The sequence below is a fragment of the Dromiciops gliroides genome, chromosome 4, assembly GCF_019393635.1.
Source record: "Dromiciops gliroides isolate mDroGli1 chromosome 4, mDroGli1.pri, whole genome shotgun sequence".
NCBI classification, from domain to species: domain Eukaryota; kingdom Metazoa; phylum Chordata; class Mammalia; order Microbiotheria; family Microbiotheriidae; genus Dromiciops; species Dromiciops gliroides.
Genome location: NC_057864.1, coordinates 17,321,227 through 17,344,586, shown reverse-complemented (window position 1 = coordinate 17,344,586; position 23,360 = coordinate 17,321,227). Strand labels below are relative to the sequence as shown.

The 23,360-nt window shown below is 41.3% G+C and overlaps 1 protein-coding gene across 9 annotated transcripts in view; it reads left to right on the top strand.

Annotated features, from left to right (window-relative positions):
- NFIA (nuclear factor I A) overlaps positions 1 to 23,360 on the top strand; it is a 708,739-nt gene that overhangs the window by 532,634 nt on the left and 152,745 nt on the right. For all 9 annotated transcript variants that reach the window (XM_044005161.1, XM_044005162.1, XM_044005160.1 and 6 more), the window contains exon 4: positions 23,224 to 23,298. In XM_044005161.1, coding sequence (XP_043861096.1) covers positions 23,224 to 23,298 — 75 coding nt within the window. The remainder of the gene's footprint in view (positions 1 to 23,223; positions 23,299 to 23,360) is intronic.

The window sequence follows — 23,360 nt, the reverse complement described above, 5'->3', positions numbered from 1 at the left end:
AGCAACTCTCAGAATAGGAACTAGCATCTCAGAGATGCCAAGCCAGTGAAAATCTACATTGGTAGAGGGAATTTCCCCATTGCCTGTGGTTCAGACCAAAGAACAAAACAGAACAATTTGTGATTTATTTAGGTGGGTAACACTCAATGAGAAGACTCTTTGCCTCTATTCGGATCCCCAAGGGTTCTGTATGACTGTGGCTGCCACGCCCACCCCGAGCCTTCTACCCTCCCCCCCACCCATTTCAACTTCCTTTTATGTATGAACTTTCACCATTAGGCTGTAAGCTCCTTGAGAGCAGGGAACCATTTTTTTTTTTTCTATTTCAATGGTTCTCCCCCAGCTTTTAGCGCAATGCCTGCAATGAAGTGGGCGATTAATAAGTATTTCTTAACTGACTGACTCCTCCACTCCCCTTGGGGAAAAAAAATGAGGCAACTGAGTCACCAGTTCTATCTTTCTGATGATTCTAGATCCTTGAGAACTTCTTGAGAGGCAGGGAGTGGTTTTTGCTTCTTTCTGTCTCCCCAGGACTTCGTACAGGGAGTGGCACATAGTAGGCACTTAATAAATATTTACTGAATGTGGAGTAGCAGACCTTTTTCTCCTCCGGCGTCAGTTTGTGAAGCTCCCCTTGCTTTTTCAAGTGAGACCTGATAGATCTGAAGTTGAGCCGGGATCCATTCGTTGTCCAGAGGCAGGAGATATAGACCAGCGTCTTCCATGGAAAAAATGTCTGTCGTGATCGTCGTCGTCGTTGTTGTTGTTGTTGTTATTATTATTATTATTATTATGTCAGTACCAAACGGCTCCCAGGAGACCCGTGCTTGAGCATCATTGAGAAAGAGCGCCTTGCAGTGAAATGGGCGTTAGGAGTATTACGATATTATCTTCCTGGTAATGAATTTGCCTCTCTGACAGATCATTACGCCCTTCTGGATCTCAGCCGGATGGAGGATGAGTCTACCAGGGCAACCTGGGAGTCGGAATTTATCGTCTTTAAAAATTTAAACTGCAAGTAAGCAACAATAGCTTCGAATAAGTCTCTAAGAGTGGTGCAGGAGGGAAAATGGAGTGTGCATTTCCTTCCAAGAACTAGTAAGTAGATGAGTAGGGCTTTAGAGGTGGAAGGGACTTTAGTGCATATCTAATCCCACCCCCTCCTTTTACAGATGAGGAAACTGAGTCTGGAAGAGGCTAAGTGAATTGTTCAGGGCCACACAGCTGGTCAAGTGACTGGGGCAGGATTTGAACCCAGGACCTTTCTGACTTAAAATCCCCCCTCTGTGTCTACTATGCCTCGTTATTACTCCAGAGCCCTTTATGCATTCCTACATATTATATATGTCTCAGGGTCACAATTCATCCCATTTATAATATCTCTGAGTTTGGGGAGAAAAACAAGTTCAAAGAAATCTGGAAAACTGCTATACCTTCCTTGTTTCCCTAGGACACCAACTTCTTGGCTTCTTCTCTGTTGGGTTTGAAGTCAGGAAGACCCGAGTTCAAATGCAGCCTCAGAAATACTAACTTTGACACTGAACAAGTCAGCCTCTCCTTGCCTCAGTTTCCTCATCAGTAAAATGAGGGGATTGAACTAGACAGCTCTAGATCTCCGAGGCTCAGCTTCTTCCCGCCCTCCACCTCCCCTCATTCCCCTCTCTTAAGCCGACTTCAGAGGGAAAGTGCCCAGTGGTTACTGAAGGCCTTCGTCCAGGAACTTTGCCCTGTTCTGGGTCAGTCACTTGCGGAATGGCCAGGGTAAGCCCGTGTTCCCGTGCTCCTGGCTGGGTTGTCTCCTCCTCCCCTGCTCCAGAGCTCTCTGGCTCACTCTGGGGTCCAGCCTTCTGAGAGAAAAAAGAGAGAGGCTCTTAGCGAGGTTTGTTTTTGCAGAGCTTTGGTTTCTAAGCCCTCCCCGGCTCAGGGAGTTCTTAAACCAAGCCACCCCCCAGAAACGCCAAAGTTAGGAATTTGGGTGGAGCTTCTGCCTTATTTGTCCTCCCCAGAAGGCGCACACATCAAAGGGCAGCGGGCTCCAAGTGCCCGCTCCGTTCCATGGGAGCCTCCGTGTGTGTTCAAATGCTTTTGTTCTCAATGAGCGAGACTGCCCAGAGAGGTTTACTGAGGACAGGGAGGCTTTTTTTTTTTTTTAAACCAAGCTCAGCCCCAGCTGGAGGGCCTCAGTCAAGACACATAATACATCTCTCAGGTGAAATACTCGTCCCTTTGTGTTCTGGAGAGACTTTGAGTGGGTTGGGCTGGTGGCCACATTCGAAGGTCTTGCAGCTGTGGTCAGGCTCAAAAGAGAGTGTGTCTTGTTGCTGTGTGGTATTGTGTGGGGGAGGAATACAGAACTGGGAGTTATAAAACCTAGAATAAAAAGAGCAAGAATAAAGAGCTGTAAGGCTTGCCAAACGTTCTGCTAAACAACCTGAGGCCCCACCAACCCAGCTTTGCTGCCTTTTGTATGGCTTTGGATAAGTCACTGCCTCTGGCTATGCCTCAGTTTCTTCCTCTGTAAAATGTCAAGGTTAATCAGGGATTCTCAACATGGGGACCCAAGAACTTGTTGCTCTTGTTTTTAATATCATGATGATTGTATTTCAGTATAATTGGTTTCCTTGGCAGCTAGGTGGCATATTGGACTCTCAGGGTTCTCATTTGTAAAATGGGGGTGATGACGGCATCTACCTGTCAGGATTGTAAGAATTAGCTGATATTATGTATGCATAGCACTTTCATTCCTTTGTAATCCTATGTACTTTGTTTTATGAATTTAAAACCATTATTTGGACAGGCAGTCTGTGGACTTCACCAGACTGACCAAAAGCTGCCTGTCTCCCCCACCAAAGGATCCTTGAGGGCCCTCCCAGTTTTCAATTTTGTGATCTTCAAAATGTGGCCAGTTGATTGATTGTCACTGAACAAGTATTTCTAACACACCTGATATGTGCCAGGCGTTGTACTAGGCTATAGCAATACAAGGACAAACCACCCCTGCCTGCCCTCAGGGAGGTTATATTCCATTAGGGGAGACCTAGATTTGTCCAGTACAAAACAGGTAGAGCATAAGGGGGTGGGGGAAGACACTAACACTGGGCACTAGAGAGGGGAGGAACTCTATATTGGCCTTATACAAAGTAGGTCTGATGACACGGGGCAAAGAGAGATGCCAGACAAATGTTTATTGGATGGAATGAAATCAAATTCAGAGTGGAGGAGTTTTGAGGAAGGGGAGCCCACCTAAAGCTCTGAATGGAGATGAGGAAGGCCACTTTCCTCTGAGATCTTTAGAGAAGGTTTCACAGAGGAAGCAGTGTCTGGTCTAAACCTTGAAGAAAAACCAATATTCTAAATGTGGAGATAAGGAAGGGGGCATTCCAGGCATGGACACAGCCTGTGCAAATCCACAGAGGAGGGAGATGGCATCATAAAATTCAAGGAACTAAAAGTAGTTCAGTTTGACTGGAAAGGTGGGTTAGTTGGAGCCCCACTGTGGAGGTCCTCGGATGATATTATTATTAATTTATTTATTATCATTATCATTATCATTATTATTATTATTCCAAAACCTTCCCTGGATAACAACAACAGCTAGTCCTTCTGTGTAACCTGTAGCAAAAGAAATAGGTGACTTTACTATTATAACAAAATCTGTTTTTATAATGGTGATACATTGAATTATCTATTTCCCACTTGTGGAGTAAAGATTGTAGATGCTGTATTTTTAACCCTAGATCAGCTGGGTTGTAAGAGACAGTCTTATTTAGGGAATGACTAGATGGCTATCGAAGGCCCTTCCTACTCTAAATCTGTGAACCTGTGGTCCTTATTTTAGTGGGAAGTGGGGGAAGCATTATTTCTGTACCACTTAGAAGCTTCCTCCTGACAGTTCTTTTCACAATACTTTCTTGGGTTCTTGTTGGAGAAGAAGAAATTGCACACTGTACGTGTGTGTATGTACACACACATCTACAAATGCCCACACAAACACACACACATAGAGCTTCCTCTCCTGCCCTCTCGCTGCAGTTTTATAGATTGCTGAGCACAGGGGCCCTCCTCGGAGAAGAGGAGGGCAGGCCAGCTCTGGTGAGCCACCTTCGGCATCTATTCCTGGAGAAATGACAGATAGTTGATAAATAACCCCATGGCCAAGAAAAGAGCTTGACATGGAGGAAGGAGCTGACCTGATTCTCAACTGGCAGCCAAGGCACAGAGACCTGAGTTCAAATCTGAAGCAGGTAGAAAAGATGTGGAAAGTTGTTTGTCCAGCTTTCCTTAGCACCTCTTTTGTTGTTGGCAGAATTGAGGGTCCTCCACCTGCCTATAACTCTACTCCAGTGGTCTAGAGTGTATGGTGATTTCAGGTTGGACTTGGTCGTTTCATTTCATATTTCTGGACCTCCTGATACTAGAATCTACGTAATACGTGTAATCTATTATCCATCCTTTCTCATCTCTAGAAACTTTTATTTGACATGGCCAAGTGAGATCAAATCAAATGATCCTTCATTCATTCATTCATTCACTCATTCATTCATTCATTCATTGAACATAAGGAGCCAGTGTGGTATATTGGATGAACCCAGTGCTAGACGCTATTGGGAATACAAAAACAATAAATCGCAATCTTTGCCCTCATGGTGCTTACAGTCAAGTATATTCGATATGTCTTTTGTCTCACCTGTAGTGTGAGCTCCTGAAGACCAAGAAAGTGCTATGGCCCTCGTGTGAAGAGTGTAGCCTCCTACACCTGGATTCCTGTCCTATCTCAGATGCTCACTGTTGTATGACCTTAGGCAAATCACTTCCCTTTTGTGAGCCCAAGTTTCCTCGTGTTTAAAATGAGAATATTAGACTGGATGATTTTAGGCTCAAAATCTCAGACCTAAATATGACATTAAGGTCTCAGGATCCTAGAGAAAGAGCTGGAAAAAACTTCAGAGGTCCCCTTTCATTTTATGGGTGAGGAAACCTAAGTCCAAGGACCCCAAATGACTTGTCCAAAGTATGAATGAATGAATGAAAAAAATTTTCAAGTTCTTTCTATGTGTCAGGCACTGTGCTAAGTGCTGGGGATAAAAATAAAGCCAAGCAAGAGCAAGCCTTCCCCTCAAGGAGCTTCCATACCATCAGGGAAAGACAGCGCATGTTTCTAGATTTGGGAAGGGGGCAAGATGTCTGAGACATGGGAAGTTGGCCTGAAAGCAGTGCGTGAAGCCAGACTGGAGGCCAGGACCTTAGCGCTTAGAGCAAGTCTCCTTTCTGCCACACTATTCTGCTTCCTGGCTTCCAGGAATTCACATTGTAGCTGGGGCAACATCTTCTTGACTCTGACACCAGTGAGGACAGGAATTGGGTTTCATTTTTCTTTATCTGCAGTAGCATCCAGCACAAGGTTTTGCATGGAGTAATTGGTCCCAGAGTATTTGGGTTTGCACCCCACTAATGCTCTTATCTCGTAATTTTGTATAATAGTGTTTTATCCTAAGCTTTCGACCTCCCATCCCATCCAGCAGAGTCGGTGCATAGTAAGTAATTTCTGACAACCCTATAAATATTTGTTTAATGAGAGAATGTTTCATATTTATTTAATGAGGGAACGTTAGAGTTGAAAGACCAACCTTCAGCTTTAATATAAGAAGGGACCTGAGAGTTAGAGACTATTTCATTTAAACCCTCAATTTTTCTTTTCCTTTAAAAAAACATTGATTTTATTTTAATTTTGAACTTAAAAAACAGCAAATAAAATGAACATTTCTTTCCACACACATTTTAGGAGAAAAGGAAATGATTGTACATGAACCCTTGAATCTCCATTGTTGTACAACTTGCTTTCTTTTTAAAGTATTTAATGGATTCAGCATTTGACTTTCAAAGCTGTCCTGCTTGTCTCTGATTCCTTTTGTTCTATTCTCTCATTTTCAAAAAAAAAAAAATCCCAACTCCCCCTCTCCTCTTCACTTCCCCAATCTCATTGGGAGAAGAAAAAAAGAACAGAAAAGAAAATCCCTTGTAACAAAACTCATTGTCAAGCAAAACAAATTCCCAAGTTGATCAAATCCAAAAATGTGGGTCTGGTTTTGCATCTTCAGTCCATCACCTTTTTTGTGAGGAGGTAACTTCATACTTTGTCAGTGAGGCATGGGGAGATGAAGCTAATTACCCAAGTATCAAAGTACTTTTTAAAAAAAATTTTAAATTAGACTTTATTTTCTTAACAGTCATTTATTTTTCATTCCCTCCAGTCCTTCTCCTGAAAAGAAAAAGAAATAAAATAAAATAAAAACTTTTTTATTTTTTCAAATTTTATTTTTAATTTTTTTCAATTACATGTAAAAATATTTTTTGAGTTCCCAATTTTTCTCCCACCCTTTCTTCCCTCCCCCCTACTGAGGCCAGCAAATAAAACCCTTGTAACCAATATGCACAGTTTGGCAGAACTATGTCCAAAAATGTGTCTCATTCCATACATTTAGCTCATTACCTCTGATAGGAACTGGGTAACATTTATTTCTTTGTCACTGCCCAGGAGTTGTGATCTGCCATATTGGGGTTTTTTGTTTGTTTTTTTGTCTTGGGGTGGGGCAGTGAGGGTTAAATGACTTGCCCAGAGTCACACAGCTAGTAAGTGTCAAATGTCTGAGGCCGGATTTGAACTCAGGTCCTCCTGAATCTAAGGCCAGTGCTCTATCCACTGCGCCACCTAGCTGCCCCCCCGATTGGCCATATTGTTGATCAAACATCTTATGTCTTTAGATGTTGTTCCTTTTTACAATGTTATTATTCATTGTATTTCTTCTTTTTATAGTTATTCAGTATATGTTTAGGTATGTATCTGTTGCATTCCCTAATACAATGTCACCGCAGCACAATAGTGTTTTCTTGCATTGGCATACCATGCTTTGTTCAGTCATTCCCCCAATTGATGGGTACTTCCTCAGTTTCTAGTTTTTTAAGGAGCAACTGTAAATATTTTTCTACATTTAGGCCCTTTTCCTCTTTCTTGGATCTCTTTGGGGTATAGACCTCACTGTACCGTATATTGATTTGTATTGATTTGGTATATATTTGCTTATGTATTTCGTACCTTCCCTGATATCGTGTCTACTTCATTAGAGCGGGGCTTATTTCATTCTCTGCATTTGATTTCCCAGCAGTTAGCACAGTCCTAGTACACAGTAGGTGCTTAATAAATTTCTGCTGATGCGACTATTTCGAGTCCTACTCAATAGTTAGATTAGGCTGCCAGGCAGTACATGAGAACATCTAGGCCAGAGGGAAAGGAAGGAGGAATGGGAGGTCCTTGGTGTTCTTTTAGCAGTGAGTTTTTAGCCATGGTTTTAAGAGTAAGGGAAACATCATGATAGATCATAAGAAAAACAGCTGTCACAGTACTTTACAATTTGGAAAGCACTTTCAGACATTATCTCATTTGCGCTTCATAACAATTCCACAGAATGCCTCCTTCTGGTATAATTAGGATCCCCATTTTATACATGAGGTACCTGAGGCTTTGCTAGCAAGTGGCAGGGGCAGGATTTGAACCTAGATCTTCCTGACTCGAAGTCCAGCACTCTAGTCACTAGGTCATACTTCTTTAAATCCATAATCAATTACTAATTAATAAAAATGCCACTAGAGGTATCAAAATGTAGAGCTTTTTTAGAAAGATCTTTAGACTGGGGGGGTAAGAAGACCTAAGTTACAATTCTACCTCTGCCTGAAATTCACTGTGTGACTTCTGACAAGTCATTTTCTATCCTTCACTCTTCCAGAGACTTTGCCATAACTAATCTCCAAAATCATGCCTAGCCTATCCCAACAGTGATTCTCTAAGGCTCAAGGAGTGTTTGACTTTTGGGGACACACATGTGCAAAAACCTGAACTTACAAAAGAGATAAATTATAGGTTGATTTGTTTTACAAAAGCTCTTTCATCATTCCCAGGGATTCTCCACGGGGTCCTTTAAATAGTCAGCTCCCCTGGTGCATCTGGGACGTAACTGGATTGACAGGAATTGGATTTCTACACACCCTTCTCATGCTATAAGCCCTCCCAGGCAGAGGAGCCCAGCCATTTCTAATGATATCCCATCTATTTTTAACATCTAGGCATGAATTGAGTTCTAAAAGCCGTAACCAATTTCAGATACCTCAAATTCTCTTACCCATAATGCTGGGCTTTAATAAATGGTATTAATATCTAAATTCTAAGTAAAACCTTCGCAATTATATTTTTCCCTCCAAAGAAAAAATCAGGTGCACTAGGGGGATGTAATAGCTAGTTCAAATCCTTGAAAGCCCGTCATAAGCATGAGGGTTTAGACTCATTCCCTTTGGTTGCCGAGGTGAAAAGTAGGAGCGATGGGTGGATGTCACATATCCGCTGATATCAGAACAATTAGAAGCGTTCACTTTTGCAGTAACAAAGAAACAGAAACAAAGTCAATATCCATTCTTGGAAGAATGGTTAGACGAGTCGAGGAACATGAATGGAACAGAATATTACTGAAAAATACAGAGAAGCATAAGAAGACTTTTATGATCTGAGGCAAAGCACAGTAAACAGAACCAGGAAAACAAAATATACAATGACTACAATAAATGAAAAGAATAACAGCAAAAACAAAATAATTGAGTGATATGTAATTCTAATGACCAGACTTGGTCTTGGAGAAGAGATGAAAAAAATGCACTCCCCTCCCTTCTTTGAAAAGGTGGAGGATCTGTGGATATGTAATATTGCCTTCACTATTAGACTTGGTAGGTGTGTTTGTTAGTTTGACTGAACAGTTCAGTCAAACTCCCTCTCTGGGGAGGAGAGGATAGAGGGATATGTACTAAGAAATGAGAGTTATGTAAAAACAAAAGGCACTGATATTAATTTTTAAAAGCACTTAATAAGAGCTGCTTTCAAATAAAATACACTAATATATAAGATGGTGAATTCACCATCCTAAGGGATCTTCAGGTGAACCTGAATGACTAAGCAGCCAACCAACCAATTAATCAAACATGTAGTTGCACACCAGTCATTGTGCTAAGTGCCTTGGATACAAAAGAAGGCAAAAACTATCTTCTCTCCCAAGGAGCTCAAGTTCTTATGTGGAAACAACATGCAAATTAAAGGTACATACAAGACATAAAGAAAGTAGATAAAAGGCAACTATATGGATAGCTGGGATAAAGCTCATTTTTTGTCCCCATGGGGAAGTTGCCATACGGTGACCATTCACACCCTGATGTTAAGACAAATTCAATCTTGGAAGTCCAAGCCCTTGGTTGCAAGCTGACACCTGGAGGGATGGAATGGCTTAGCAGTGCCCTAGCTTCAGTGGAAATTGGGTCAGCTTTCTGGAACACTTCTCCAGTATCCCTGTCACCAGCAGAAACCCTTCCTGAGAGAGGAGCAAATGAGAGAGAGTCATGACCTCTCCTGCCCAGTGTGTCAAGGACACCTCCAGAAAGCAGTTGTTTGATGAGTAAGGGAGCTCTGTGTTAGCAGCCTCCATAAGGCTGAAACTTGAAGTGGATGGGATCCCAGCTCTAGGGATGGAAAGAACCTCAGAGGCCTCTGATCCAACTCCCTCATTTTATAGATGGAGAAACTGAAGTCCTAGGACATGAAGAGATTTGCCCAAGATCACCCAGGTACTCGAGCCTCCATTATGGGACCGTGATAAGTTTAGGGATGGAAGAGACCTTCACGGTCATCCAGGTCATTGCCCTCAGTTGAGGAAAGTGAGCCCGGGGATGTTGAGATTTACTCACATGTTTTTGCACCCAAGGGGAACCATTGACCCATTGAGGAAAAGGTTACTAATTTGTCAACGAAATTGGACCAGTTAGCCAACCCTAGTGCAGTAGAGACTAAATTGGTGCCCAGATATCTATAGGACAAAAACCAAGGCAACTGAAATGAGTCATCATTCAGTGGGCTTTCAGCAATCCTGTGGCAGGTTCCTAATTTTGTGAGAAATCCAACATGGAGAATTTGGGAGGTTGAAAAAAAATCAGTGAAATGAATTCATGAACTTCATAAATCATCCAGATCTCTGTGTCTTTGAAAGAAAAAAAACACAGCATAATAGAATGGAAATAGTATTGTCATTGGATTCAGGATGCCTGGGTTCAAATTGTGGCTCTACCCGTGTGACCTTGGTCAAGTCTTTTAGCTTGTGTGCCTGTTTCCACATCTGTAATCTGTAGATTAGATGACCACTGATGACCTTCCTGCTCTAGATCTTATATCCTGGGACATTCTCCCTCATGTTCATTTGAAAGAAGAACACACACACACACACACACACACACACACATCTATGCACTTAAAAATGGACAATGTGTAAGAGTCGCTGAATGAAGAAGCGGGGAAATATGGTCTGTTCATAGAGTAAATGGCAGAAGATGGACAAAAAGTGTTTTTGTCCATTTAAAGAGGAAATAGGGAGAGGACCAAAAAAAAAAAATGACAGGACCTTTGGGTTTATTTAAATGTTTGAAAGACCTAATTTACATTCTTGCCTGAAAAAAAGTCATACAGAAAATATACATTTTCCAGGGCCACATGAGAAATGCAGACATGTGGACTTGAAAATCAGACATGCTTGGGGTGGAAGGGATCTGCCGATGCTGTTGTAGGATGGAAGGGTTAAAGAAACTTTCATTATCACGCTCTATTAAGCCAAGACCAGGAGACAATTTCACATCAACACTCGGATCTGGGGAGGGATTGTGGGCCCTTTTGTAGGGTGCCTCAGATCTGTGTTCTCTATTCACACATGTTCACTTCCAGCTGTTGTCATTGAAATCCCCCCTAATCTCCCAGGGTCAAAGGGCAGTCATCCATGACCGTGGCAGTTAAAAGTTGACACCGATTTCTGTTGTCAAATATTGGCCCTTTTCTCTTTCAGTCACCCCCATCCGACTTTTCTCCCAACAAGAGAGATCGAGCCTAGAATTGTATTACATGATTTTAGAGTCTTAACAGTGTCCATCCATTGTCCTTCACATGATGGGACTGATCTAATTCAGCGGTTCTCAAACTTCTTCGTCTCAGTACCCTTTTGCACTGTTAAAAATTCTTGAGAACCCCCTCAAAGAGCTTTTGTTTATTGGGCTATATCTATCAATATTTACTATATTAGAAATTAAAATGAATACATGTTTAATATACTTATTGTTATCTTAAAATAACAATAAATAAACCCCTTACTTGTTAACATAAAAACATTTTTGTGAAAAATAACTCTTTTCAAAAGGAAAAAACTTAGTGAGAAGACTGGCATTGTTTTACATATTTTTGAAAATTGGCTTAATAGAAGACAGCTGGATTCTCATATCTGCTTCTGCTTTCAATCTGTTGTGAGATGTCGTCTTGGTTGAAGTATATGAAGAAAATCCAGCCTTGCACAGATATGGAGTTGGAAAAGCAAGGAGTATTTAATAAGCAAGTCATGTCTTGGTTGTGTTACAAAAAGAATTTTGGCCTTCTGCACCCCCTGAAAGGGTCTTAGGGATCCCCCAAGTGCCTGACGGCCACACTTCGGAAACCACTGGTCTAATTCAACTTGTGATATTCTCCCCCCACAAAAATTTTTTTCTGTTATATCTTTTAAAACTTTGTGTGAGTGCCAGGCTAGCAAATTTCTCAGCTATTTGATGCACAGGATTTGGTGCCTAGTGTAGATTTTCTGGAGAAATTTCTTTTCTGTCTTTTTATATTCTGTGCTTTATTTCTCACCTCTCTCCCTCAAAGAGGCCCTCTCTTCCTTTAAGAAGCAGCTTGGACATCATCTTGTGCGTGTTTTTCCTAATCATACTAAGTACAAGTCTCCTTCCTCCCACATACCTTAACCATTTGGTATATGTGTGTGTCTGTTGTCTCATTTATTCCAGATAGACTCACATATCTCCTTGTTATCACCCTCATTAGAAAGAGGGGCAGTTTCATTCTTTGCGCTTGTATTCCCAGATCTTAGTCCTGTGTCTAGCACATATAGGTACTTAAACATATTTGTTAATTGGTTATATTATATTGTAGTGAAGTTTTTATTCATTTGACCCTTATTAAGAGAGTAGTATGTGTGGGTAAGATACCATGTTCATTAATAATTATAGTTAACAACCACAAATTTCTAAAATAAAAGAAACAGCGACTCTCTCCAATGCTAAGTAGCTAAAAGTGGTTTTCTCTATTTTGTACTCCTAAATTTTAGTCAATTTCATTTGCATTCTGGGAGAGGAAAAAAACTTACCTAGATCTCATGCCCCTGGCAATATATAAGCTTTGCTTTTTTTTTTAAGTATACTCCATAAATTTGAGGAGGGGCGGGGAATAGTGGCCATCCCTTCATGAGTGGGAAGCCAACTGGTAGAGGGCAACAAATATCAACTGGGAGTCAGAGGACCTAGGTTCACACCTGCCTCTGCCACTTACAACTACCTCTGTGACCTCAGTAACAACCTATCTGGGCCTGAGTTTCCTCAAGTACAAAAGAATTGAAACGAATTACCACAAAGACACTTTATCCTGCTGAGTGCTTTGATGCTGGGACCTTACCTTTGTGACCAGTGGGTGAGTCATTTAGCTCCCTGGGTCTCTGTTTCCTCCTATGTAAAACCTGAGATGGGTTAGGACTGGATGACCTTGAAGAAGGTCCCTTTCAGCTCCACACAGATGACCTGTAGCATAAGCCATCTTTATACCCCTGTGCCCCACCCTGCCCCGAGTGTATGGTATGTGCTTAGTGATGACTCAGCATCAGAGGTTCCTTTACATTCAGGCTTTTTCCTTTCTACCCTTATGTTACATGACCCAAATCACAGATCATTTCCAAAAGCCGAGCTCTGGTTGTTTCATGGCTCAATGAATTTATGCTGAAAGACTGAATGAGGAAAAAGTAAGGTTTTCTCTCTTTGGTTGTATGAGCGACCAAGCTGGGGCCTTGTTCATGTCTTGTTCATGCAAAGTCATCCGTTTCCCACAGAGTCAGAGATGGTAAGTTGCCTTCTTCCTTTTCTCCCTTTCTTTTCTTTTTCTTTTCCTTTCTTTTCTTTTTTCTTTTTTTTTTTTTTTGGTGAAGCAATTGGGGTTAAGTGACTTGCCTAGGGTCACACAGCTAGTAACTGTTAAGTATCTGAGGCCAGATTTGAACTCAGGTCCTCCTGACTCCAGGGCCGGTGCTCTATCCACTGCGCCACCTAGCTGCCCCCCTGCCTTCTTCCTTTTCTGCCATTTTTTACCTATAGAGGTAAAAATCCAGTTAAAGACCTGGACTCATTCATTCACAAATGTGCTGGGCCATCTGCAGATTGGCAGACTTGTGCTGGTCCCAATGTTAGAGAATTCCTAATTCAGGAGGAACATGAGAGACAATGAAATTCATTGTAAAATACTTTTCAATTCTTAAAAAGGGTCATTTAAAACATGTCCATTTCAGGTTAAAACAAGAAAAATAGCTTTTATTCTTTCAGTAGGATCTTTTTTGTTTTGCATTTTTAAAATGACATTATTGGGGCAGCTAGGTGGTTCAGTGGATAGAGCACTGGCCCTGTATTCAGGAGGACCCGAGGTCAAATCCGGCCTCAGACACTTAACAATTACTAGCTGTGTGACCCTGGGTTAGTCACTTAACCCCAATTGCCTCACCAAAAAACAAAAAACAAAAAACAAACATAAAATGACATTATTGACTTTTGTTCTTGAATTATAGCCATCTTTTTTGATCCCGCCGCCACTGAAACAACAATGAAATAAACAATAAAACCAACAACAATACACTTAAATAAAGACAACTGGCAGTGTATACAGCATTCCATATCTGTAGCTCCACCTCACTTCTCCGCTGAGAGCGGAGAGAGAATATTTCCTTATCGGTTCTCTGGTACCAAAACTGTTTATTACAATCCATCCTTATTTGACTGCCTTTTGATATCGTTGTTTACATTATTGTAGCTACGGTCCCTTTCTCTCTCTCTTTTTTTCCACTTCTATTTCTTGGAATTTCTTGGAACTCTTCGTGTGTGTGTGTGTGTGTGTGTGTGTGTGTGTGTGTTTACAAACCAATAATACAAAATAACTTTTAGAAAAACACTTCCATTGAGTTAAAAAATACTTTTTGTTAGCCTAATCATGTGTGAGCTTCCTCTTTAAATTCAGCCTGAGTTTTATTTTTAATTGCATGAGTCATTTTTTAATCCTTGACTCATACTTTTCTCCAAGCTTGAGCTAAATGGAGGTGAAAATAGTCCTGGATGTGGGGACAAAATACTGGGGTTCATAGACAAGTCCCTTACTGTCTCCAGGGTTCACTTTCTTCCTTCAATAACTGAGGGGCTCTACTGGATGACCTCAAAGCTCACTTCCAGCTCGAGATTGATAAAGCCTTGGGGTTTTAGTGGGTTGAGGTATAAGCCTGTTTAAAAATTGTTGACTTTTGCTAACAGAGTTTTTTTTTAAAGTACCATTCCTAATATCCCAAGTGAAAGATGAAAAATTAAGGAATGCACACTGATGTTTTGACTACTTGACATAACTTCAAGGAACTAGGGTCATATAACATAGAGAACACTTGGAGAGGTCATGATGAAATAGCTGGAGGAATAGACCATAAGCTCTTTGTAGAAGTCCTACGGGACATTATAGCAGTGGGAGGACCCAGACAAGAGTTGTACAAGACGGTCATCCATGGATGGTTTGCAATACTAATCATTGCTAAGATCTAGGATAGTCAGAGGCAGTGTGGCTTAGTGGATAGGTCACTGAACTTGGGTCAGAAAGACATGGGTTCAAATTCTATACTTAGACATTTACTAGCTATGCGAGTTGCTTCTTTTTGCCTTAGTATCTTCATCTGTAAATGGAAGGGGCTTAATGGCCTCCGAGATCTCTTCCAACTCTAGATCTATGATCCTATAATCATCGTTCTCAGCCCTGTTTATGTGAAGTCATTGGGTGATTGGGGCTAGTTTAATCAAATATTCTTCCCTTTATTAACATTATGGGTAGTAGAGCAATGGGCAAAGCCTGGGAGACAGAGGTCTTCAGATTCAGTTGACTCGTCCCGTCTTTTCTCTCCTATACATCTTGACGAGTATGTCATAGTGAAGTGTGTCTTGCAAGTCCATTCCCCCAACAGAGGCTCAGTTTCTTCCTCCGAATAATGGGTATAATAAGGAGTTGTACTACCTCCTTTGCACGGTTGTTGGGAGTAAGGTGCCTTACATTTATTGACTAAATACAGAAAACCCCAAATAGGCTTTTCAAATTGGAAACTTAACTTGGTGATATTTGCTACGTCCATGGGGTTCCCTTGCCTCCTCATTCACCCGACCCCTTCCTAGCTGGACTTAAAGAGGGATTCCTCCAGGGTTCTGTTGCCTCCTACATTTATGATTATAAGCAGAGGTGAAGGGTGTTCCCTTATTCATTCAACAAACATTGAATCTGAAGACCTCCATCTCCCAGGCTTTGCCCATTGTTCTACTACCCATAATGTTAATAAAGGGAAGAATATTTGATTAAACCAGCCCCAATCACCCAATGACTTCACATAAACAGGGCTGAGAATGGTGATTATTAACACTAGGCACTATATGGGATAGAGTTGAATAGGATACAGAGGCTGCCCTCGTGATGCTTGTAATTGGGAGTCAGGATGGGGGATGTGTTGGAGCCTTTTCCCTGGAGTCAGAGGATGCTGCTATGGCGGACAGGAAGGCCACTTCCCCTCCTTGACCTCGTTTGTTGTCTCTTTAAATGGAGCAATTTAGACTAGATGGCCTCTAAAGTTCTTTAATCCTGACCCCTGAATCCTTGTAGGGGACGTGGTCTGCAAGTGTTCATTCTGTGACTTTTGAACTCTGAAAGTCCCCTAAGCACAGCCTCCTTTCCATACATCTCTCCCTGTGCCTCACCAGCCTAGTCTTTGTCCTCAGGATAAGCTTTAATCCCTCCCCCCTTCTTAGTTCCCCTGCCTGCTCTGTCCTTGATGCCTTGAGCCTGTAATTGGCCATTTTGTCCTTGAATCCGCAACTTATTTGGTCTTGCCATTCACACCAAGTTGATCACTGATTCTATTCCCTCTTGCTGTTCCCTCTGTTTCTGATCAGGCGTGCTAGCTTCCAGCCAGGTTCCTGCTAGGTGAGAGTCCTCCATATCAGCCCAAATCCAGACCCCAGGACGCTGCTTTCCGGCATTCTCATGCCAGGCTATGATCAGACATCTGCTAGGGGTCTCAGTTGCTTCTGTAGATTCAATAATCCTCTCTGTAAAGTTCATTCCCAAAGCTATGCATCCAGCCCTCATCTCTCTCCTGAGCTGTAGTCTCTCATCTCCACTAATCATCTCAATCTCATTGTCAAATAATACCAGCCAGCATTTGTATGACACTTTAATGTCTGCAAAGTTCATATATTAGTTTTCTCACAATAACCCTCTTTAAATGATTTACCCAGGGGTAACATAACTATTAAGTCACTGTCAGAGTTGTGATTTGAACTCAGGTCTTCCCGACTCCTAACTCTAACAGTCTATCCACCATACCTACAAATTTCCTCATGACATCCCCTGTTGACATCTCAAAGCCCATACACCCAAACCAAATGACTCACTATATCCTGAACTTGGTATTCAGTTTTCCATTCCTGTTTATTCTCACAAAACAAGCCTTCATCTGGAATTCATTCCCTCTTCATCTCTGCCTCTCAGGATCTTTTCTGTAATGTGCACCAGCGTGTCAAAGTCCTTTCTAAAATGTAGTGCCGGGGCAGCTAGGTGGTACAGTGGTTAGAGCACCAGCCCTGAATTCAGGAGCACCTGAGTTCAAATCCAGCCTCAGACACTTGACACTTACTAGCTGTGTGACCCTGGGCAAGTCACTTAACCCCCATTGCCCTGCAAAAAAAAAAAAAATACAGGAAAAGGGGGTGGCTAGGTGGCCCAGTGGATAAAGCACCAGACCTGGATTCAGGAATACCTGAGTTCAAATCCGGCCTCAAACACTTGACACTCACTAGCTGTGTGACCCTGGGCAAGTCACTTAACCCCCATTGCCCCGCCCCCCCCAAAATACATGAAAAATCACATGCCACATACTGTCAGTACTGGGGGGGGGTGGTATGAAAGCACAAATTAAAGAGCCCCTTCCCTCAATGAGCTTATAGTCTATTAGTAAACACAACATTGTAATGAAATACAAAATATGTACAGGATAAAGACAGTAACATCAGGATAGGGAAGAGAAGGGAAGGAGAGCACTGACCACTGGGGGACTCAAGCTGAATTTGGAAAGAAGGAAGGGACTTGAAGAGACAAAGTTGAAAAGGCATCTAGGCATGAGGCAGATGGGAGATTGGAGGAGTAAGGTGGCAATACTCAGGTCTGTGAAATGCTGAATGATACAAGGCCTGGGCGGCCATTTTGGGAGGCTCCTGTGACACCCATTGAAGCTCTGCCGTGGCATTTGAGCTGTCACGGAGGAACCAAGCGGCCAGGGAGTTCCCAGCTTTTCCTAATTAAGGGGCCTTTATTTGGGGGGAAGAAGGTAGACGAAGGGTATGACTTTGTGTAAAAGTCATGAGTCCCAGCTGCAAAATTCTCTTATGACGCTTATTGCCATGGGGCCTTCACGTTCCCGAGTCTTCTTTCCAATTGTAGTTTTCTGACATCAGTTAATATTGTAAGGATGGACACTATTGTGGGGAATGCCTTGTTCTGAGCTAGAAAAGGAGCGCATCATTTATACTTGCCAAAATTCATGTTCTTATCTGTAAAATTGACTTTGTTTCGTCAGTGCTGTTAGAAGGGAAAAAAAGGCAGGAGAGAAAAGGGGCAGGGGAGGGCAGAGGGGAGGGGAGAGACAGACAGACAGAGACATAAAGACAAAGAGGGAGTGTGGGTTTTTTCCCCTGACCTTTGCACACCGTACAAGGTTACCAGTCCCCAGGCAAATCCAACTTTTTCCTTTCTTGCCTTTTAAAAGGGTGGATAGCTGTGCGATCCCTGCCTGAAATGAGATTTCACAGCTATAGAATGGCATTTTCCATAATAACAGCTGATATCATCAAGGGTGAAGAAAGCTAGCTGCTTTTGCTAAATGCTCATCAAAAACATGACTCTTTATATCCTCACCTCTCCAAGAAAGCCCCTTCTTCTTCTCCCCCCCCAATAAATATGACTGAATCTGGGAGATTGAAATCTGTTCTCTAACTGGGGCTTCCTTGAACACGACTTAAGCGAATGAACTAGTTTGCTGTTGTGATGGTGGTGGTGGTTTTAAAAGTCATTCTAGATTAAAGGGAAAAGGATCTATCTCTTATTTTCAGTCACCTACCCAAATGCTTTGGAACAGTCGGTTCAGAATTGGGGTGAGAACCAGATCATTTAGCCATCCAGCTTCCCCTATACAATATACTTAACCAAAGCATGTGTTTTGCCTATATTTCTTTGAAGCATTATTCCAAAAGCCAACTGGGTGGGCACTCAGAATATCTAATCAGCCTTCCCACTGAGAAGCTTTTTAAGGCTCACCTAAGGTTGGAATTTGGAATTAGTGAAATTTCCCATTGGGGGAGGAGAAGACAAACCCTTCTTTGACTTGTTCTACAGTCCAATGGAGCCTTTAGATTGGGGGCTTTTTTCCCCAAAAGGCATTTTTATGATTTAGCTATTGTTCCTGAGAATGAAATATTAATCCGCTCAGGTCTTCTTAGTAATTCCGGTGGCCACATCTTGGCAGGCCCTGTGCCACTCCTTGGGTTTCATTTTGTTTTCCGGCATCTTCTTGTCACTGTTTGCCAGTTGGTTTCCAAATAATAAGCAGAGAGTGCAATCCTGGTTTCCTAGCCACTTGCAGAAGCATTGGGGTCTATAGAGCAGAGGAGTTTTCTTCTAGGATAATGTACTGACAGAAAGGAGTCCAGGCTGAGGGGCTGTGCTCTGTGATTGGAATACTTCCCCAGATTTGCTGACATCACATCACCTCCCCATTTCTTTTTCAAGTCACTTTCTGTTTGGAGCTTTAAAAAAATGTAATAATAGTCAGGAAAAGGCGCTTGACCTATGATTTCTTTGATATAGAGAAAGAAAATTCCTTTTGCTGGACCAAGTCAACATCTTCGTGGCAGTCTCAGAGAGTCGTGAGAGCACCAATACAGTCAGTGACTTGGCCCAGCATCAATCAGTGTGGGTCAGAGAATGGACTTGAATGATAACAACAACAGTAATAATCATAAGAGGCAAGATAAGGAATCAGAGTTGGAAGACCTTAGTTCAAGTCCAACTTTTGACAAAGAGTGAATTTGTGAACCTGGCCAAGTCACTTTCCATGCCCCAGCATCTCTCTAAGGCTGATTCCAGAGAAGGTGGCTGACCTTCCATTGAACATACACTTCTAACCCATCTGCACCCCTAAACAACAAACTAACAATAATAGCTAGCATTTGAGGTTCTCAAAGTGTTTTACAAAGACTATTTACAAATAAAAATACTATTTATCCTCACCACAGCCCTGAGAGTTAGATGCTATTATTATCTCCACTTCACAGTCAAGAAAATTGAGACAAGGTTGGCCCTCTGCTCATTTTGCTGTGCTGCGTCTCCACATCCTCCAGAAATGTTGATTTTATTTTTTAAAAATAGATTTATTAAAACTCAATTAATCGCATAACTCTGAATGACAGGATTAAAAGGGCCTCTCCTGTCGATAGTCTGTCATGCTCAGAAGCTCCATCTTCAGTAGGTCCACCTTAAAATAAGGAATTTCAAAGATTTAAGGCCTTCTAGGGAGAACATGCACCAGCATGCAGGCAGTGAATGTAAACCCAGATGAGCAAAAGGCAGAGATCAGCCCGGGATTTTCAGCCTTCACGATGAATTTCCTTGCTATTATGTGGCTCTGTGTTCTAAGTCAGACTCTTAACATAAATTGTGGCAAAATTCCTTTGTGAGGGCCCTTGGGCTCAGTACGGGCTGAAGCTCGCAGGGCCTGATAGGCAGGCCCCTTTTAGTCCGTGGTGCCAAAATTTAGTTTGAGAAATTCTTCCTTCTCAGCTCCCCTAATCCAGTGGCTGATGCCTCTGGCCCTTACTAAATATAAGTCAAATAAAACTTGCACAACCTAGATTGGTTTTAGTATGATGCAACTGACTCTATAGTCCCGTGAAATGGAATTGTTGGTTTTAAAAAAGGAAATTACTTGCTTAACTAACACACACACACACACACACACACACACACAAACAGAATGGATTTTATATAAAATAAGTCTCTGGATTTTAGATGTGAAAATATGTAAAAATTTTCTTTCAAATTCCAATAAAAAATCTCTCCTATAAAATAGGATCCTAAGGAGAGGCATCAGTGTGGTGTCAGTAAACAAAGAGCTGACCTCAGAGACAGAAAGGCTCGGGTTCTGGCCCCACATCTCACAAGTACTGGTTGTGCCTTTAACTTTTCAGCGCCCTGGGCAACTCTGAGACTACAAGTTGGTTGTTTTTTTTTTTTAAAAAGGCACCCACCTGCAGTGGTAGACAAAGCTTCCTAGTGTGAGATTCCCTTCCCCTAGTGAGAGAGTCCTTGTAGGGAAGGCAAACTATAAAAAACAATTCTTTTTTTTTTTTTAAAGGCAGGTCCATTTATAGGTTCCCCAAAGCATGATAATTGCTTCTGTGTTCAGAGTTAGTAAATGTTGATTACTGGATGTTTTATTGGTGTATTCTCTGCTTAAGTTAGTTAGATCCATCTGGAAAGACACCAGAGTTAACTGGATATTATTGTCATTAACCTGCATTTCTTTAAAACTGTGACATACCTGTTATTCAACTGAGTTTGATAAACACTCATTAGAATATAAAAGATCACATTAGAGAATAGGAAGCCCCTTTCACAATTCTTACCAGGGAGGAAATTCTTAACCAAACAAAGGCTTGAAAATATTGGTAGAGACAAATAAAACAATTTCACTTAAATAAAATATAAAAAGCTTTTGCATGAACAAAATCAATGAAGATTAATAAGAGAATAATATTGATTGTAGAGTAAGAAGAGATTTTGGGGGGTCAAATATCCCTGATAGAAGTTTGATATCCAAGACATACGGGGAATTGATACAAATATTTAACACCCTGAACCATTGCCTCAGTTGTCAAAGTTTGGGGGGGGGCGCAATTTTCAGCAGGAGAATTACGAACTATGTAAATGGCCATTTGAAATAATAAAATAGTAATAGAAACATAATTAATAAATAATACATTATTAATTAATTAGTTGGTTAATAATAAAAGCATAAATTAAGACCACTCAGATGTGTCACTTGACATATCCTGCACATTGTCAAAGATCACAAGAAATAGGAATGGTTAATATTGGGGCGGCTGTGGAAAGACAGACACAATATTAAGTTGGTAGAATTGTGAATTGGCTGACCCTTCTTGATATCAATTCAGAATTAAGCAAAAATAAATAGATTAATTAATGTTGCTAAACTCTTCATACCTTTGAGCTAATGGATCCCATTATATTTTGACGACATTGGAAATACAAAGATCTATTCTTGACAATATTTCTCTGGGTAAAGAAAAGGGAACAAAATGGATGCCTATCAACAGGGGAGTGAATGTGCCAGAATGGGAGGGAGGGGAAGCAGTGATATATACATATAATAGAATATGATCATAAAGTGAGATATAAGGAATGGGAGTTATTTAGAAAAACAAGGGAAGACTTGTTGGAATTGATGCAGAGTAGAGTAAGTGGAACCCAGCCAATGATATGCATAATAATAACCATAGATTGATGTCCATAAAAAAAAGTCACTAAAAGGAAGCTAAAATCTGAATAACCTTAAAATCAGGAATAGTCCCAGAGAACAGAAAATGAGATATATTCTTTGCTCTTTATGGAGGAAAAGCAGAGGATAGAGACAGGATATTGTATGGACATTGTCAGCTCTGGTCACTGTATTGGATATTTTTGCTTAAATATTTTTATTTATTTCAAAGGTGGGTTCAATATAGAGAAAGAGGAGGCAGCTTTTTTCTCCCCGACATGATTGTGATTTAAAGACAATAAAATGTATTTTCAAAAAATTAATTACCAGCCAACTCTGTTCCAGGCCCTGATAGATTTTTTTTAATTGGCCCTTGGGCTCAAGAAGTTTACATTGTAAGTGGGCATCTTTTATGAAGTTACCCTGGAAATATCTGCTGCTTATCCCATGGGACAATTTTGATTTTTATGTTTCTTTTAAGAACCTTGGAGCCTCTGACCTTGAGTTGAAAAATGGCCACCAAAGATGATCTTGCAGGTGTGTGTATAACTGGTAACCAAATTCCTGGGGTGAGAGAGAGAGAGTGAGAGCTTATCCCAACACTTCATCTTAGGTTTGCAATTCAGCATCTCACATGTTCTCTTGCCATTCAAAACCTTTTTTTGTTTTATAATATTCCTAACACAAAATGAGATAACAGATATGCTATAGGAGATTAGGAAACTCAAGGTCTAAAGCAGATACAGTTAAAATTTATTTTGGAATAAACATATTTATTTTGTCTTGAAATGAAAACAAAAGGAAAATTAAGAAATTAATTGTTACTGAAAAACAATCGTAAGTTTGGTGTGTACGTGGGGGGAAAGGGGGAAAAAACTCTGGGTTTTAGAGCTGTAGAGTTCATGCTTATTTCTTTATTTTTTGCAGCAGCTGCTGTTTTCCGATCCCCCTCCCCCCCAGCCTCTGAAAATGAAGAGTACATCTTTAAGTCTTGTTTCGTTTGAATGAATGGGTAGATAATCTGCATCAGATGTTTCTTTAGAGAATCCTGTTTAAAACGATTATAGAACTGAGCTGTCCTCCCCCCATTCTGACATATGATGCTTTCTTTCTCATTGTTAAGTCACCAGAGGTCATCCAAGGTAACCGGTTATTGAAATGGGCCTTTGTTTCGGGTTTCCTGTTGAATTTCTTTACCATTGCAAAAATCGCCTCCTTGCTGCCCGGTCATGCTCACTTACCATAACCTGCAGACTTAACCACAAGACATCCTCCTTGGGGTTTTCTGGCCGAATCTTCCCACATAAACAATAATTCGGGCTTAGTCGGAAACGAGATTTTCGTCACGTGCTTCATCATTGTGAAACTGACGTGGAGAGTCTGGGAGTCCAGGGTTGCCCACTGGGTCTCCTGCTGATGACACTTTCTCTTCTGTTTTTTTCTCCAGGACACTTGGGTTTCCAAGACAGTTTCGTCACATCAGGGGTTTTCAGTGTGACTGAGCTAGTCAGAGTGTCCCAGAGTAAGTATCCTTTCCCTTTTATTCCCTTTCCTACCCTTTTGTACCCATGGCTGCTGGCTTTG